The following is a 19719-nucleotide window of genomic DNA, read 5'->3' as shown; positions in this document are numbered from 1 at the left end:
AAGACATTCAAAATTGCATGGTTTTTAAAGACAGATTAATCTTTTATTTCAACAAAAAGCCTTTTTTTACATTTCAATTTCTCCCTTGATCATGTGCACCAATCTTTAACTTGTAATATGCACAGTGAGTAGAATGCTTTTTTTCGGTTCTCTTTGCTCTTTATGATAATTCTTTGATATGTTTGTTTGATAAGGCTCTCAGCTGTCTTCTCCATTTCTGAATGCCACAGATCCCCCTACAAATGGTACCAACTATAAAGTGAAATTTAATTTTAAAATTGCTAAATCAAAGTCAGCTAGGGTTCCATCCTTGGCAAAAAAATTGAGTTTTAAAGTGTCTCAAAGTGAAAGAGTAAGGTGGAAAGAAAGGGGTTCAATGAGAGAATTCCAAAGCACTCATTGATGATCCAGAAGAGTGTAGGGTTAGAGGAAATGAGTTCATGAGACAAGAAATACAGAGATGGGGAGGATTGGGAACATGGAAAGGCATGGACAGATGGAAAAAATTTAAATTTAACACATTGAGCTTCCAAGAGCCAGTAAAGGTCAGCGAGCACAGCAGGCAGGAAGGTAAATCAAATTTGATATTCTGAGTAATACTTACAACCACATATACTTATGTGAATTCTTAACTCTCCTCCTAGAACAATCAAGAATGATTATCATCAGATTCCTAAGAAGCAACTTCATGGTTGTTTGCACAGTGAATTAATTTCACCAATTATGTAAACGGTTCAGGTTCACAGCTGTGTAAAATTTTACAATACATTAGTCGCTACATGTTGGAAATGAGTGTTATCATTCAACTGTAGGGTTGGTGGTGATATAACAGGTGCAACTTACAGTTGATTTCCAAACTCGGAAAGCAAATCTCAAAATACGTCACTTTCTTTTTCTTCTGTATTCATTCACAGGATATGGACATTGCTGGCTAGGCCAGCATTTAATGCCCATCCCTAATTGCCCAGAGGGCTGTAGAGTTAGCCACATTGCTGTGGTTCTGGGGTCACACATAGACTAGACCAGGTAAGGATGGTAGTTTCCTTCTCCAAAGGACATTAGTGAACCAGATAGATTTTCCAACAATCAGCAATGGATTCACAGTCATCACTACATGATTAATTCCAGCTAAATATTGAATTCAAATTCCATAATCTGTGTGGTGGGATTCAAACCCAGGTCCCCAGAACATCACTCTGGATTAATAGCCCAGCAATACCATTAGACCATTGTCTCCCAGTTATTGGATATAGATTAAATAGAACTACTCAAAACTATTGTATAGAGATGAAACTAACTTGTTTCACCTGTGAACCTGGGAAATATGACCTGAATAATACTAAGTGGCAGATATGCACATTATTTGAAAATGGTTTAATTTCTGTTTATGAAAGCTTCATTTAGCAAATGTATTTTTATATCCATTGCCCATCAATGTAAAGGAGAAACTGAAACTTATTTCTAACTTTAGAAATTGCAGCTCCACATATAGGTGACATCTTACCCTTCCATACTATTTAACAAAGGAATTATCAATCAAACATATTCTACGGTTCCACCATATTGTCTGTTTTGATATATTTTAGAACATTAGATTGAGTTTATTTTATTAGTTATCAAGAAAGTAGCAAATAGATAATTGCTGTGTTCACATTTTTTTTATGTAACCACCATGAAACACTTCACATTGTTATAAGTAAAAATTTTATTACATATTCTTTACATACTGTACCTGTTAAAAGTCTCAGCAATACAAAACTGTCACATAGAAAATTACAGTATACAAAGTAATACCAGTGTCCCCTTGTAATGTAAACAAATATATATTGTGACAATTCTGTACAAACACTGTATAGAAAAAAAGATGCATTCACCAGGCACCTGTCAATAGCCATAAAAATCTTTTGGCACACACCTGTCAATAGTCAGGCATTTATCTAAGCCCTGCATTGTAACATGTGACAACTGCTTACCATTAGTTGTATATCCACTGAAAAGCAGTTGTTAAGGTTCATATTAACAGGTGCTTCAGCTCGCCTGTAAACAGGAATCTTGTTTCAGATAGCAAGTGATGTCTGCTAAACCCATTGCACAAATCTTTAGATACTGCAGGGCTTCATTGTTCCACTGAGAACATTTTATGCCAGCAGCCCTCAGAAAAAGACATTATATTGCATAGTTACATAGTAAGGGACAAACTCTTCTTCTGGAGGTTATACTGAATAAAATACTGAATGTTCTCGATATCCCTTAAGGAATCCTTAAGAGAGCCAGCTTTTTCTGTTGTTCCTCCCTCACCCCCTCAAAAAGATGGGAGCCTTGACATACAAAAACAGAATGTTAATATTTATGTTCAAATAATAAATAAAAATTGGCATAGGCCAGCATGAGAGATTCACTATTATCAAATGAAATGGCCTGAAATGCAAACAGCAGTTCTTATTTTAAAAGAGTTTCAGCGAGCTGCGCAGCATCCTGTTTCCTCATGTTTGTGGAGAAGAGACATTCTGGAGAAAGTCTTGGAGCAGTTTTTGCACTGGTACTTTTTGACATCTGAGTGAGTCTGCAGGTGGGCTCTGAGGTTGGATCGATCTGCAAATGCTCTGTTGCAATGAGGGCAGGAGAAAGGTTTCTCACCTGAAGGAACATGAAAAAATAACAATAAGCAATGCTGTGAATTTTCAGAGGATAATTGATTCCTTGGGTATTTTTAGTATCGAAAATGTAATTAACTTGCTCATCTTGGTTCTACTTTACCCAGAAATAAAATAGTGTATAGAAACAATATTTTGTGTGGTAAAAATGGTTGAAAGTTGATACAAGTTAAATTAAATCATTTGATCTCTGAAGTGTTGATTTTTTTTGCACAGTCTAATACAGCCAAAATAAAACAAAGAACTAAAGAGTTCTGAAGCAAACAAAAACAAAGATTGATCAAGAAACTCAGCAGGCTTGGAGTGCCTGTGGAGACAAAAACAGAGTTAATGTTTCAAATCCAGTGACTGTTCTTCAGAACTGAAGAGGGTTGTGCTGGATTCAAAACATTACCTCTATTTTCTCTCCACAGATACTGTCAGACCTGTTGAATTTCTCCACGATTTTCATGCAGCTTGCTTACTTTTAAAACAGCAAATAGTTCAATGGATTATATTAACAATAGATACAACATTACAAATCAGAGATATAACAAAGGCACCATTTTATCAGTTTATCATAAACTGTACAATGTATCAAATGATTTAAACATCTTAATTGAATAGTGATAAACCAGCAACAAAATAAAAGCTAACATTAAACCTTTAATAAAACATAAAACAAAATATAAAAGAGGAAACAAGTTGGAACCCAAAGTTAAGAATGGTACCTTCGAAGAAACTATGATTACTGGTAGATTTATGGCAAAATTTAATAGAAGTTTTCATTAACTAATTCCTTTGAGGGCATTTGCTGTTACTTAAGAAGGTGTGAAATCAACAACAAAGTGGGAATTAACCCAAGCCAGAGGCTGATAAATAGATCTGGAGAGGCCGCATTGTGACAAGTGATAATTCTTGTATTTAAAACTGATGGCCCCAATAGGTGACAGCTGGAGTCTATAGCTGTGCCTGCAGTGTACTGTAACAGGTGCACTGTACAAACTGCACTGTCACATCAATGCACCTGCCCCATGTCTGTCAACCATTCATATACATGGTCCTCTGCAGGACAACACCACCTCTCACAAAGAATTAAATGCAATAGTGGTGAAACGAAGAATCACAACAGGGTTTTTTTGTTCCCCACTAAGAACATCCTCTTTTAACTGTTGGAGACAATGTAAAGGACAAAAACACAGCCTGGAAAGCCACTAACAATGTTTTGCCTGAAAGGTGGTTTTATTGCACCATGTGCGCCTTTTGTGCTGATTCAAAAGGAAAGTAAGTTACATACCAGTATGTGAAATATGTGATGCGTATAAAGTAGTGAAATAAATTGTGTAGAGCGGGCTACCTACCTTCAGTTATTGGTGAAGGTGAACTGTAAATGCTGGCACAACTATATACACCATAAAATGCTAGTTGGCCCATGAACGTAACGAGAATTGACTATTTCTCAGAACGAGGTACAGAGACGGAGCTGCCCACCTATGCATCCTTCTCACCGAGGTACATTAAATATCCGGAAATGGCTCTTCAGAGATGAAGGTTCCGCGGATTTGCATAGGTCAGATAATTGCACCCTAAGTTGTAAAACACCCAGAATGTTGTGCAAGTCACCTTCTAATGTATCGGCGAGGATTAAACTTTTTGTTTTGAAAAAAAAATCATGTTTGGTAGTAAATTTCCCAAGTAAAACAAATGCTAGAGGAAAACCCCCAATCCAAGAAAGGATTGGTGAGACAAATGGATTTCCAAGGAATGCAGTACTCACCGGTGTGCGTGCGGATGTGCCCTTGCAACAGCCACGGTCTGGAGAAGGCTTTGCCACAGATTTTGCAAACGCAAGGCAGCGTGTGGCTCCTGATGTGCATCTTGAGGGCTCCCAGACTCACGTACTCCTTCTCACAGTACTTACAGTTAAAGGATTTCCTGGTCTGGGGCTCGCAGTGCAGCTGCTTGTGTTTGGACAGTCCCGCGAAAGTCGAGTAGCATTTGCTGCATTGACTGCACTGAAATTTCTCCGCTTCCGTGGCCGAAGAGTCTGGGCTGGGCGGCTCCGATGTCTTGCCGTCCTCTTCCTCGCTCGACAGGGATGCCAGGTCGTGAGGTTTGCGTCGCTTGGCGTTGTCCGCCGAGGGGGCCTCGCTTTTCTGACTGGCCAGGTTACTCTCGATTTCGGCAGAGCAGAGGCTGGAGATTATCCCGGTGTCCCACACGATGGCGGGATAATAAGATCCGGTACTGAGGATTTCAGGCTGAGGGATGACTGGGATCGGATACTTCTCATAGAGAAATGGAGAGATAATCACTACAACCAACAAACAACATGACTTCAGTGAATGCAGCTCCCAATATGTGCCCGCACCAAACACACTCACAGCCCAGAATGATAACACTACTTTCAAAAATCTACCTCAGAAGTAACAACACATCTACAGGTCATATCGATGCTGTCTCGCAGTCCGGTTAATGTGTCCCCCAAAAGCAAAGGCTTTACTCTTAATCCTAACTTTAATATACAGCATTTGATACATTGACATTTCCATTTTCACTATTCACAGTAAGTTGCATCCATAGATATAGGAACGAATAAAAGAAACCATCCATAGCTAACACAACCCAAATTTACATCGCCACCAATTTGTCTACCTGTCTGGCTGTCGAGTTCGCTGTAGTTTGGTTTCTTGGTGGTCGAGAAATGTTTCTTAATTAGAAATGACCGAGGCATTTTGAGATTCCGGGTTGTCTAAATTCTCCAAGTCCTGTTTAAGCAACGAGGGCGCCTGGATCGAAGACAGCCCGTTAGTTTGCTGCAGGGAGCCCACTTGTGGAAAATGTGCGCGATCTGGTGTACATATTGGCTTCAGGAGCCGGCTGGAGGAGGAGGAAGAACTTGTATTTGTCACATCGCCATCCAATCGGCTAGAAGCTCCGGGGGGAAGCCGAGAGACAGGGAGGGGCTTTCGCGTCGGGATCTGCTCCCAACAGGTGTTTGTACAAAGCTGCAAAGCACAGGCTCTCAGTGCACAGACTTCCCAAGGACTGAAGGACATTGGATTGATCGAAGCCCATTATCTGGGCGGAATAAGCGCTTAGCTCAACAACAGCAATTCCCAGCCGTTCAGGAATATAAAGAGCTATAAACTGTTGCCTGCAACTGTGCATTAAGTGGAGCATTTAGTAACGTGAAGATGATGCAGTATTGCATTAAAATTCAGTTTTGGTAATAGGAGGCTCAACTAAGTGGTTGTTTACACCAGAATCCAAATGTTTTAATGAGTGAATCGATATTAATTGCGAATATGAGATTCTAATATCTTATAGGCAAAAGAATGGTTCCTGCTTTGACCTATTCGCTCCTGCACCAATTACCCTGGTTGAATTCTCCTTCAGTTTGCCTGAACTGATGATTGTCACCTGGTTTTGAGTTGTAAATCCCAGTCCCGTGCCAATTATCAGTTTGTCAAATCTCACTTCAAAGTTATCAGAATGCCTTACGTTGAAAGCGTTTCCAAGTGTTGCACATTAATTATTCGGTTTGAGAATCATGACTGCGTATATTGCATTCCTTTAAAAAAAATGTAGCTGGAAACGTGTGGTTCCTCGCGTAAATCTGGTCATTACTGCAGCCCATTCCGCACAGATAGCGAGGCATTACTTCACCGACACCCTCACTCCGTTTGTACCAGTTGGGAAAAGATCATTGTGTGAGACACGTACAAAAACTAAAAGCAGACGTATGAGTCACTGTGCACAGTTGAACCGTGTGCTTGTCTATGACTGTCCGGTGAACACACACACACACAAAGTTGTTGTTAGACATGGAGATCTACAACAGAAATTTTTCTAAACACATCTCAAACACTTGTCTGATGCTAGAAGTGCCAAGCCCTTAGCACTTGCAAACAGAACTGTATTGTTCATCAGAAATTAAATATGAAGTGAGCTGCAGCTGGGAAAGCTGCGCTTACTCTTTGTTGATCTGTTTGTTGAAAGGAGCCCCGCCAGTTTGCTAAAAACATACCAACATTTCGAATGCTGGTGCTTTTGAATGCAGGCGCACTCGGATCCTCCCTTCAAACTTAAAGGTGACTCTTTCAGCTGGGAATAATGCACCGCAATAGAAGCTAAATAGACGTGGCCTAATGTTATACCAGCCTCATAGCGTGAATTTAAAGTCATGTACACCTAATGCTAGGGATGCCAATGCAAGTCGCGTCTTGCTTGCATGTTTGAAGAGCAGTAACTGATTCAGCTTCGGAGTGCTTGGCACGTACAGCATTCCATGCAAGCAAACAAACACTGACTTGTGACTCAGATTTCCTTCAGAGCACCCCACCCCAGCGAGGCTGGGAGCCACGTGTCGGGACAGGATGCACCTGCCTGGCGCTCGCCTCCCTCTGCCGCTGTCATCCAGGTGTGAGGACAGATATGGTAGACATTTCAGGACAGGTGCAGGCAGCCACAGGTATTCCTGCACATGGGAACTCCTCCTTGTGCTGGATACAACTGCAGAGAAAGTCCGTGCCTTAAGGGCAGTTTGTCAAGTGATCCCATATTAACCCTTTGAACCAGCACAGCAAAATATCCGCCTGGACAAAGGCACCTACAGATAATCCCAGCATTATTCAAGATGTTCCTTTTTTTGTTTAAAATTCAGACCATACTACAGCTTAATGCAGTGATAACATTGGACAGAATTGTTCGCAGGACGGGTGGCTGCAGACCATTTCTTAGAGCCCTTGCTCTGTATTCCTGATCCACGTTTGGATGCCGGCCCTGATGAAATGGGCTAGTATTTAGAAACAATTTCTATAAGTGGCACCAGTAGATGAAAAATAAGCAGATTGCTATATAATTATAAGCTTTTCGGTGAAATCTGACTGTGTAGAACTCAAGGGGAGTTAATAAAGACCAACAGTTTGACAAAAATATCTCGTAGGCAGCAGTAACATGTAATGCAGTGGCCAATGTTATATTTTTAAACGCAATGTGCAGAGACTTCGGTTGATTTTCCGAAACGAACACGAATTTAAATGTAAAATGGTGCACGTTTTAGATTAATTGCAATTTCCGTTTATGTAGCATTTAGCACTATTCCATTACACATATGCAAACTACATTTCAACATACTTCATAACTGAGTCGTGATAAAATATAGCATTGGAATTCATTTTAAAGTGCAATTCAGAAGAGAAGTTGCAGACTTAAACGAAATTTTCAACTAAAAAGAAGTCATGCCAATTCGTACAACACATCACATTGTTCAACGTCTTCATCAAGCTTGCCTTGCAAGGCATCATACGTTTCACACATTCCTGGAAGAATTCAGTTGCCGTTTGACTCATTTGGGATTTTGGTTCACTCCATTTGTTATTTCTGTCAATGACTGACCGGGGGTGTTCCCCAATAGTGCCTTCATCCTATAATGAGCAGAGTGAGAGCAAACAAACAGGCATATCGTTAATGACGGGAAGATCCTGATACACACTTTCCGTGTGTGCGTCAGCCCGGGGAGAACACTACCTTACAAGTTTCAGTTGTTGATGCCCAACTGGCGACAATGTGTGCATGTGTTGTGTGGGCAGGGGTGGTTGTTGGGAGCGGGTGGGGAGACATCGGTCAGTAGACTATGAGAGCAACATTGTTGACAGTAATGGAAGTTTAGAACGAAATCAATGATTATTAATGCTCTGTGACACGCTTGGTCAACCATTACTTGAGGCCAGGGCGGGTCTGTTGTACGTTACCGGGTCACTGATGATTGACTAGTGTCCTGGCTCATTGATGGGATCCATTATAACCCAGTGCTTTAACCCAGGTCGTACATGGACAAGCAGTCTTTGTGCTGGTAAGCTGCATGGTTCATTACCCCCGTGGTCATTGTGGGGTCTGCGAAGTTTGGCTCTTAACAACTGGTATCTATATTAACCTGGCCTTAGGCATATTGAGCATGTTACATACCGAGCAACTTACACGGGAAATGAGCATCAGTATCAAGAAACAGAAACTCTACTATACTAATCCCTCAATGGATGCTTTCAAAATTGCTATTGCGCATTATAATATGCTTTATGTATGTTAAATTGATCAAAATGTTTGAATATTGACATGAGATTGAAATACCGCCATCTTTTAACGACAAAATTATGCACCAGACAAGTTAAAATTGTTATGAATCCAGAACTTAATTGGCGTTCTTGCTAAATACGATAATTTCGAGAGATGCACTATGCAAAAAGTCTTTTTTTCTGCCAATAATTGCACACCTCTTAACCAATTTTATTTATAAAGAATTTCTATTTTATATAAATGGGATATAAACATAGTCAAGTTAAAACAAGTACTCATGTGCTATGTTCCATACTTATACCTTTCGGTGTAACAATTTAATTTTAATAGCTGCGTTTAGCACACCGGAGATTTTAATCAAATTTGTAAAAGCTGGAAAAATTCAGAAAATCACTTAATAAATCGTTTGAGCTGGTAACAAAGTTAGATCTGAACGTTGAACACTTAATAAAATTTGGTTAATATACAGAATGGAATATTTTTAACGGTTGTTAAAGGTAATAATTTATTGTTTTTCAGATACTGCCAAGGGTGACACCTACTGCCTATTTTTAGTATTGTGCGTTTCCTTTGATACGTGCAACTGTAGTGGGTATAATGTGCAAACGAAATAATTTACAAGCCTGCACGTAATAATCTCGACAGTAAACATAAATCCCCTGCAATATAATTTTAGAAACGGGTATCTAATGGTGCTGAATACGACCCCACTTAAAATTTCAACGATTTTTCAGCCTCAAAATGTAACTATTTTAAAAGTAATACATCATTTTAGATTGGAGTGAATACGTTCTACAAAATGTTCAGTGGGAATCCTGCAATTATATTTATACACCGAAAGACGGGTGCAATATGTTTCTAGTCATATTATGATTTTCCTTTGACTGTTCAAATTTGAAATTATACTTTACAAGATAAATGCACAGATAATTTAAAGGATTAGCTTGATCAAATTATTTTGTACTAAACGTCCTCACCATACTTAATAACATTTGATTTTCTTTTACATATTTTAAATGTTATATTTTGCAAAGGTCATAATAATGAATCATCTTGAATTTGAGTACACATATTATGAATAATATAAAAGTTGCCAAATTACTGCATCTGAAAAATATAGCAGTGACTAAATTGAAATAAATGTAAGTCCCTTGTGTTGAAAAAACTGCATTTCATATTTCCTATTATTTGTGATTTTGTCTATCTTGTTAACCAACAAAAATAGATCCAGTTAATAGTTTTCTAAACTTATCCAATGAAAGGATAACTATTTCTGGGCCTTCCATGTTCTTACCTCTCTGAACTCAATGCCAATGATTCAGTCCGTTTCTTTCATTTTCCCTGATAATTTTAAACTAGCAAGAGACATTTTCCATTCTCATGTGTCAAAGTATGAATTTGTTTACTTTTAAGGGGTGGCATGATGGCTCAGTGGTTAGCACTGCAGCCTCACAGCACCAGGGACCTGGATTCAATTCCAGCCTCAGGCAACTGTCTGTGTGGAGTTTGCACATTCTCTCTGTGTCTGCGTGGGTTTCCTCCAGGTGCTCTGGTTTCCTCCCATAGTCCAAAGATGTGCAGGCTAGGTGGATTGGCCATGCTAAATTGCCCATAGTGTTCAGGGGTGTGTGGGTTATAGGGGCTGGGTCTGGGTGGGATGCTTCAAGGGGCAGTGTGGACTTCTTAGGCCAAAGGGCCTGTTCCCACACTGTAGGGAATCTATCATCTAAAAGAATCTATGTTCTTTAGCAATACAAACTTCCTTGGTGTATGCAATTGTATATTTTCTTCTTCAAGCCAAATTCTGAGATTAAAACCAGCTTTCCATTATAAGCAGGGCTCATTGTATTGAAACCAGCATATAACATCGTTCTTGGGAGCGAAATTAAGATCACAAATGTCTACATTTCAATTCCAGCTCCAATGCTCCCTCTAGTGTGTTTTAAGCAAACATATAATTTTTTAAACATGGCCTTGAAAGTGAGTGACAACTTACTTTGGATTTGAGGCATAATCAATATGGCATTAGAATTTGCAATGGGATTCAGTTACGTGGATCTTTGTAAAGTCTGAGGGTGTGAGGTGGAGGAGGGGGTTGCAGACAATCCCTGTGTGCACCAGCTTGCAATTTGACATCACAAGTGGACGTAGGACTTGTGGAATTGTGTATCTCAACTCTGAGCAGACATCACTCCCAATCTTTCCATTACTGCACAGAATAGCCTTTTCCTCAGTGATGCACCTTGGGGTATTTTCTATATGTAAATGCAGTTTGTTATTGATGTGTAAGTGAAAAAAAAACAGTAATTTGTCCAGAATGGTAATTTAGACCATGAGAACTCCTTAAATAAGGTGATTGAATGAATTTGCAGCACGGTACTGGCTGTCATATTCTGTTCTGTTTCTCATTCAAATTATTTATGAAATTGCACAAAGATTCTGTACAAGTGAAAACTTCCTATTCAAATAATTTCCCAAGCTCTGAACTGGCAGTTATGAATTCACAAGACCATTACAAATTATAGGATAAGGCATATTTTTGTAATATACTGTCTTTTGTCTAATTTAGTTAAAAGTTTTACGTTTAACGTGTCCTTCACACCACTCTTTTCAAAAACATCTGAAAATTGTGATCTCTGCAGTGTTAGACATCACATCAGAGCTGCATCATATCAAAAAATATAAACAGATAAGAAAAGAGTGGTGATCGATTACAGATCAGAACTGATTTTATGACAAGAAATTGTGAAAACTCCATGTACAAAAAAAGATTCTTAATATAAATTAAAACTTATAAAAGAAACTCAATTCAACAATGAAGTACAAATAAACATTTCATCACCACCTTGTCAAGGGCACCTAGGGATGGGAAATAACTGCTGGCCCAGCCAACAGTTCCCATATCCCATGAATGAAATAAAAAAGAATATGCACCAAAACCACAAATGGTTCATCTTTAAAACCCATTAATTATGAACTGGCAAGTAATGAAAGTTGATTAATAACAATTGTTCAAATAATTTTGTTAACCATGTTTGAATCACCATTTTGATTTTACAGCTAAAAGAAAATGGTATCCTTGTTAATAATGTTTTTATCAGAAGAATTCCATTCAAAGTTATTTTTAAAAAAAACCCTTGCAATGTGAGTTGTCAAGGGGAGTCTGCAAAAGGTATATCGACAAGTTAATTCATTGGGCAGAAATCTGGCAGAGTATAATGTAGGAAAATGTGAACCTGTCCACTTTATCGGAAGAAACACAAATGCAGCACATTATTTAGATGAAGAAAAATGATAAAACCCTACGGGACAGAAGTCTCTGAATGCCCTAGTACATGAATCATAAAGGTTATGCAGGGATAGCAAGCAGCTAAGAAGGCAAATAGATTATTGATCCTCTTTGTAAGGGGGATTGAACATAGAAGAAGATAAGTATTACTGCAGCTGCTTTAGTAAGATTGCATCTGTAATATTGTGAAGAGTTTTGGTCTTTTACTTAACAAAAAAGGATATAATTACATTAGAAGCAGTTTAAGGAATCTTTGCTCAACTGCTTCGAGAACAATAAGAGGTGATCTTATTGAAACAGAAGATCCTGAGGACACTTGGATAAGGTAGTTGCTGTAAAGATGCTTCTCTCTTATGGGGGAGTCTAGAGCTACAGGTAATGGGAACTGCAGATGCTGGAGAATCCAAGATAACAAAGTGTGGGGCTGGATGAACACAGCAGGCCAAGCAGCATCTTAGAAGCACAAAAGCTGACGTTTCGGGCCTACACCCTTCAGCAGAACAGGGGGATGGGGACCCCACCTTTTCTTCCGTACATTGAACCTACACTGGCCCAAACCCCACCTCTTCCTCTGTTACATTGATGCCTACACTGGCCCAAAACCCCACCTCTTCCTCCATTACATCAATGACTGTATAGGTGCCGCCTCATGCTCCCAAGAGGAGCTCAAACAGTTCATCCACTTCACGAACACCTTCCACCCCAACCTCAAGTTCACCTGGACCATCTCCAACACATCCCTTACTTTCCTGGACCTTTGTGTCTCCATCTCAGGCAACCACCTACAAACTGATGTCCATTTCAAGCCCACCGACTCCCACACCTACAGGAATACACCTCCTCCCACCCACCTTCCTGCAAAAATTCTATCCCCTATTTCCAATTCCTTCGCCTCCGCCGCATCTGCTCCCAGGATGAGACATTTCAGTCCCACACATCCCAGATGTCCTTGTTCTTCAAGGACCGCAACATCCCCCCGCAGTGGTCAAGAAATGTCTCCCACATTTCCCACACCTCATCCCTCACACCCTGCCTCATAATAACCGCCAAAAGAGAATCCCCCTCGTCATCACATACGACTCCACCAAAGGCCGGATACAACGCATCATCCTCCGACACTTCCACCATCTACAATCTGACCCTACCACCAAAGACATTTTTCCATCCCCATCTCCGGGACTCCCTTGTCCGCTCCACACCCCCATCCAACCCCACCACACCCGGCACTTTCCCCTGCAATTGCAGGAAGTGTTACACTTGCCCCCCACACCACCTCCCTCACCCCCATCCCAGGCCCCAAGATGCCTTTCCACATCAAGCAGATGTTCACCTGCACATCCACCAATGCGGTATACTGCATCAGCTGTACACGGTGTGGCTTCCTCTACATTGGGGAAACCAAGCGGAGGCTTGGGGACCCGCTTTGCAAAACACCTATGCTCAGTTCACAGTAAACAACTGCACCTCCCAGTCGCGAACCATTTCAACTCCCCCTCCCATTCCTTAGATGACATGTCCATCCTGCAGTGCCATAATGATGCCACCCGTAGGTTGCAGGAACAGCAACTCATATTCCGCTTGGGAAGCCTGCAGCCCAATGGTATCAATGTGGATTTCACCTGCTTCAAAATCTCACCTCCCCCCCACTGCATCCCAAAGCCAGCTCAGCTCATCCCCGCCTGCCTAACCTGTTCTTCCTCTCACCTATCCTTTCCTCCCACCTCAAGCCGCACCTCCATTTCCTACCTACTAACCTCATCCCGTCCCTTTGTCCTGTCCATCCTCCCTGGACTGACCTATCCCCTCCCTACCTCCCCACCTAAACTCTCCTCTCCACCTATCGTCTCCTCTATCCACCTTTGGTCCGCCTCCCCCCTCTCCCTATTTATTTCAGAATCCTCACCCCATCCCGCTCTCTGATGAAGGGTCTAGGCCCGAAACGTCAGCTTTTGTGCTCCTGAGATGCTGCTTGGCCTGCTGTGTTCATCCAGCTCCACACTTTGTTATCTAGAACTAGAAGGCATAGTTTAAAGATGAGGGATTTTAAATTTAAGACTGAAATAAGATTTTTTTTCCCATCTCAGACGGATGTTTGTCTTTAAAATTCTGTTACTCAGGTAACAGTGAAGGGTAGGATATATACCAGGCTGCTAAATAGTTTCTTGATTGATGAGAAGGTCAAGGATTATCAGACAGTTAAATAGATTTGAGGCCACCATCCGATCAGTATTAAATTGCAGGGCAGATTCACAAGGTTGAATGGCTCATTTATGCTTCCTACGCATGTGTCTATTATGAAAGGTTCTATTACTACACATGAATACCATGGAAAGTATTTTTCTTGCATGGACCACCCTCCGCTTGAAACTTGACTGACAATAGCAAGACTCCAGGGGTCTGTTGCCTGCCTGGTGCCAGGCTCAAGGATGTCTCTGAGCATGGGTAGCATGTTCAGAAAGGGGATGGTGAGCAGCCAGAGTTTGTGGCCATTGTTGGTACCAATGACATAAACAGAAAGAGAAATAAGGTCCTGCAAAGCTAATTCAGGGAGTTAGGTAGGAAGTTGAAAAGCAGGATATATAGGTTTCATTCTCTCTGTATATCAGTGCTCCGAAGGGTCCTAACATTTAGTGTGTGGTTTCCTCTTGCATATGATCCCCCAAGATGCATTACTTCACACATGTCCAAAGTAAACATCATCTTCCATTTAATTGCCCAATTTTTCATTTACCCCCTGGGCTAGATGCTAATGAGGCTAGAAATAGGAAGGTAATACATTCGAATGGTCACTGAACTGGATCTTTGGGATCTCTTCCAGGGCAGATGGGACCTGTACACCAAGGACCAATATCCTTGCAGGGAGATTTTCTGGTGCCGCTCAGGAGAACTTAAACTAATGGAATGGGGATGAGAATCAATAGCAGTAGGTCAGCATGGAGAGTGATCAAGTAGAAGGTTGATGATAAGTAGGTCTATTCATCTTTGTGGGATGCGGGTGTCGCTGGCTGGCCAGCATTTCCTGCCCATCACTAGGCCCTCCAGAAGGTGGCGCTGAGCTGCCTTCTTGAACTGCTGCATACCTCCTTCTGTGGGTTGACCCACAATGCTATTAGGGAGGGAATTCCAGGATTTTGACCCAGCGACAGTGAAGGAACAGTGATATATTTCCAAGTCAGGATGGTGAATGACTTGGAGGTGGTGGTATTCCCATGTATCTGCTGCCCTTGTCCTTCTAGATGGAAGTGGTCATGGGTTTGGAAGGTACTATCTGAGGATCTTTGATGAATTTCTGCAGTACATCTTGTAGATAGTACACACAGCTACTACCGAGTGTTGGTGGTGGAGGGAGTGAATGCTTGTGGAATTAGTGCCAATCAAACGGGCTGCTTTGCTATGGATACTGCCAAGCTTCTTGAGTGTTGTTGAAGCTGCACTTATCCAGGCAAGTGGGGAGCATTCCATCATGCTCCTGACTTAAGACAACAAAGTGTGGAGCTGGATGAACACAGCAGACCAAGCAGCATCTTAGGAGCACAAAAGCTGACGTTTCGGGCCTAGACCCTACATCAGAAAAGGGGGATGGGGAGAGGGTTCTGAGATAAATAGGGAGAGAGGGGGAGGTGGACCAAAGATGGATAGAGGAGAAGATAGGTGGACAGGAGAGTTTAGGCAGGGAGGTAGGGAGGGGATAGGTCAGTCTGGGGAGGACGGACAGGTCAAGGGGGTGGGATGAGGTTAGTAGGTAGGAAGTGGAGGTGCAGCTTGAGTTGGAAGGAGGGGATAGGTGAGAGGAAGAACAGGTTGGGGGGGCAGGGACGAGCTGGGCAGTGGGGGGCTTGGGAGATTTTGAAGCTGGTGAAATCCACATTGGGCTGCAGGGTTCTCAAGTGACCGACACCCTCATTCGCCTAGCCAAACCCATCCTCAAAAAAAATGTTACCCCACACTCCTGACTTGTGCCTTGTAGATGGTGGACAGGCTTTGAGGAGTCAGGAGTCTAATAGGAAGGACAGGCAGCGCCAGGCTATGTGAACACAGTGGGCTGGTGGTCTGAAGTATATTTATTTTAATGCAAGGAGTGTAATAGGTAAGGCTGATGAGCCTAAAGACTGAATTAGTACATGGGACTATGACAATGTAGCCATTACACAAGCTTGGTTGAGAGAATGGAACAACTGGCAGCCCAAAATCCCAGGGTTTAAATATTTCAAGCATGATAGAGAAGGGTGTAAGAGAAATGGACGAGTTGCTTTATTGATTAAGGAGAATGTCACAGCTGTGTTAAAATGGGGGCATCTTGGAGGGTTCACACAATGAGGAAGTGCCAAAGATAATTGTTGAGGGTAGGGCAGTGGAAATTGCCTATATGGACTTTACTAAAGTTGTTGACAAGGTCCCTCATGGTTACCTAGTCTAGAGGATTAACTCACGGTTGGACCATGGTGAGTTGGCAAGTAGGATAAAAAAATTGGCTTGGTCATATAAGACAAAGGGTAGTTACGGAGGAGTGCTTTTCTGATTGGAGTTCTATGACCAGCGATGTTCCTGGGAACTCTGTTGTTTGTATTATATATATATAAATATGTGTCTGTGTGTGTGTGAGAGAGAGAGATTTGAATGAAAATGTCTTTGATCTGATTAGTAAGTTTGTAGATGACACAAAAATGATGGAGTTGTGGATAGTGAGGAAGGTTTTCAAAGGACACAGCAGGATTTAGACCAGTTGGAAAATTTTGCAGTGAAATGGAAGATGATGTTTAATTTGGACAAGTTTGCAATTGGAAACCATACACTAAATGGTAGGACCCTTAGGAGTATTGATATACAGAGGGATCTTGGGGTACAAGTCTAGGAGTTTCTGAAGGTGGCAAAACAAGTGCTTAAGATGGTAAAGAAGGCATATGGCATGCTTACCTTCATTGGTCAGGGCATTGAATATGAAAGTTGGCAAGTCATGTTGCACAGTTGTGTAACAGTTTAGTTAGGCAACAGTTAGAGTATTGTGTGCAGTTCTGGCCACCATAATATAGGAAGGATGTGGACGCTTTGGAGAGGGTGTAAAAGAGATTTACCCGGATGTTGCCTGGATTGGAGTGTAGTAGCGATAAGGAGAGGTTGGACTGTTTCTACCAGAGAATTGAAGGCTTCGGGGCATCCTGACAGTATATAAAATTATGAAAGGTATGGATATGTTGGATAGTTGGACTCTTTTTCTCAGGGTATAAATGTCAAACACTAGGGTGCATAGGTTTAAAATGAGATAGAAAAAGTTTAAGGATGTGCAGGAAAGTTTTTATTTTATACAGAGGGTAGATTGTGCTTGGAACGCGTTACCAGGGAAGGTCTTAGAAGCAAATAAAATAGCAATGTTTAAAAGGCATTTAGACAGACACATGAATGGTGGTTGGGGTGGGGGGGTGGTATATGGACTACAGACAGGAAGATGGGATTAGTTTAGAATGGCATCATGGTCAGCATAGACATGGTGGGCTGAAGGGCCTGATCCTGTGCTGTACTGTTCTATGTTACTATTGGGCTTTCGTGCCAGTTTTTCTTCCATTGGTGCCTCAGTATATCATTATAGTGAGAGGTCACTTTCTCTTCAACAACTTGATCCAACCAATCTCCCATAGCCCGTTCAGCATTATAGGCCACCATTTGTGTGTGAATCATATAGTCTGCTAAACAAGCATCTCATGTTTTTAATCAGCATCTGTTTCTGTTATCCAGGCTTATTCCTCACCTATCGCAAACCGTTCTCTGTTTGTACTGACCCACTGATGTTTTCACACTGAGAAAAAAATAACAAATATAATGTGACAAAAAAGGCATAGAAAGAGGTAAAGAAGCACAGGCATAATTACAAAATATTCTTTATTGTTGGTAGTAATGCTTTTGGAAAATTAACTACCAATCATTGTTACCGAGAGTTTTCCACTATTTGTTATAAAGTACCTGATTCTCTGAGCTTTGACAGATTCATTAAACTATGTTTGTAGGAAAATCTGGAGTTAAAAACAAAATGTGCTTTAAAAAAAATTGCAAGAAAATACAGGGATTGCTTTGTGGTGTTACCAGTAGAAATGAAACATCAAGAGAAGCTACTTCCCAAATTGAATAACTATATCTATTAGATTCCCAAAAAGTCAAGGAAACATTACACATAAACAGTACATTATATTATGTAATTTAACCTGTTGGATATATTTTCACGCCATAAGCTTTCATCCCATTACTTATTCTATCCATTGGTATATGTTTATTGTTTGCTGTGCTGGCCACAGAAAATGGTCATCTGCAAATGTTACAATCTTCACAAAATGATCTCTTACCTTAACACTTTTCTGTTCTTTATCAAATACTTCTTTTATCATGGCTTCTGCATTAATGTTAAAACAGCAGTTGCAACTCAATACATAGCTGAAGACATGGAGCTGCCAAAACTAAGGCTTTAACAAAATTCCAGCTACAGTACTGAAAATTTGTGCTTCAGATGTAGTTAAAATGTTGACAATTACCCAAAAATGTTCTTCAAGACACCCAACACCTGCTCCTTCTTAATATTGACATGCCACAAAATATCAACATAGCCCTCCGTAATCTTATCATTATTCGCTTTGCCTTGGTGAGTACAATGTGAAATACTCATTAAAGACCTCCCCATTTCCTCTAGTGCTATGCATAAATTCCCAACTTTATGCTTGAGTAGTCATATCCTTTCTCAAGTTACGCTTTTGCTTTCAGCAAAGATGCTTAAGCACTATCTCCAAATCCATGATCACATCCATCTAGAAAGACAATTATTTTGTTATGCAGAGTGATTCGTGTGTGGAGTGAATTTCCAGAGGAAGTGATAGATATGGCTACAGTCTCAATTTTTAAAAGACATTTGAATAAGTAAGAATAAGAAATGTTCGGAGAGATACTGGCCAAGTGCAGGCAATTGTCACTAGTTTGGTTTGAGATTATAATCGGCACTCAACTGGTTGAACCAAAGGGTCCATTTCTGTGCTGTGTGACTCTGTGACAAGGGCAGCAGATTCATGGGAACACGGCCACCTGCAAGTTCTCCTCCAAGGCATTCACCCTCCTGTCTTGAAAATATATCGTCGTTCCTTCACTAATGCTGGGTCAAAACCTGGAATTTCCTCCCCAACAACATTGTGGATGTACCTACAGCATGGTCTTCGGAAGTTCAAGAAGGCAGATCACCTCCTCAATAGCAATTAGGGACAAGCAATGTATATTGGCCCAGCCAGCAACGTCCCATGAATGAATAACAGAAAATCCACTGCAAATGCAAGATGACCTAATCATTCAAAAAGCAAGAGTGGAGTGAGAGAACAAGGCTTCCAAATTCCCTTTCCAATGGAGGCTATCCATTTAAGTAAATGAGAGTACCACAGAAGAGTTTCCTGTTGGTCCTGCTTTTGCACTATACTTTGTTGGTTCACATTGACACTTACTCTTTGAATCCCTGAGCTTCCTTTTCTGCACCTCAGAAGCTTCTGTGCAGTAGAAAAGTATCAAAGTGATATCACAACTGTCATACGAATATTGCCTGTCCTTGAATTCGCAATACCACCTTAGGGTCAGGAATCTAACTTCAGGCACATCAGATGAGGGAACGACAATGAAAAGGGGTGGGGGGGGGGTGTGGCAGTCAATGCAAGACTGAGGATGTTGTACTTAAATGTGTGCATTATATGAAACAAAGTA

The 19719-nt window shown here is 41.0% G+C and overlaps 2 protein-coding genes across 3 annotated transcripts in view; one reads left to right on the top strand and one right to left on the bottom strand.

Annotated features, from left to right (window-relative positions):
* The window catches only part of spata2 (spermatogenesis associated 2), a 157406-nt gene that overhangs the window by 89347 nt on the left and 48340 nt on the right, over positions 1–19719 (top strand). The gene's annotated exons all lie outside the window — the stretch shown is intronic.
* On the bottom strand, positions 1688–5527 carry LOC125461275 (protein snail homolog Sna-like). The gene is made up of 3 exons (XM_048549841.2): positions 5289–5527; positions 4411–4947; positions 1688–2637 (listed from the first exon to the last, which is right to left on the bottom strand). The coding sequence occupies exons 1-3, from the start codon at positions 5365–5367 to the stop codon at positions 2456–2458; spliced, it is 798 nt and encodes a 265-aa protein (XP_048405798.1). The 5' UTR covers positions 5368–5527; the 3' UTR covers positions 1688–2455.

Source organism: Stegostoma tigrinum, chromosome 19 (assembly GCF_030684315.1).
Source record: "Stegostoma tigrinum isolate sSteTig4 chromosome 19, sSteTig4.hap1, whole genome shotgun sequence".
In the NCBI taxonomy this organism is placed as follows: Eukaryota; Metazoa; Chordata; class Chondrichthyes; order Orectolobiformes; family Stegostomatidae; genus Stegostoma; species Stegostoma tigrinum.
The sequence above is the reverse complement of the archived record's forward strand: the minus strand, read 5'-3'. Positions and strand labels throughout refer to the sequence as shown.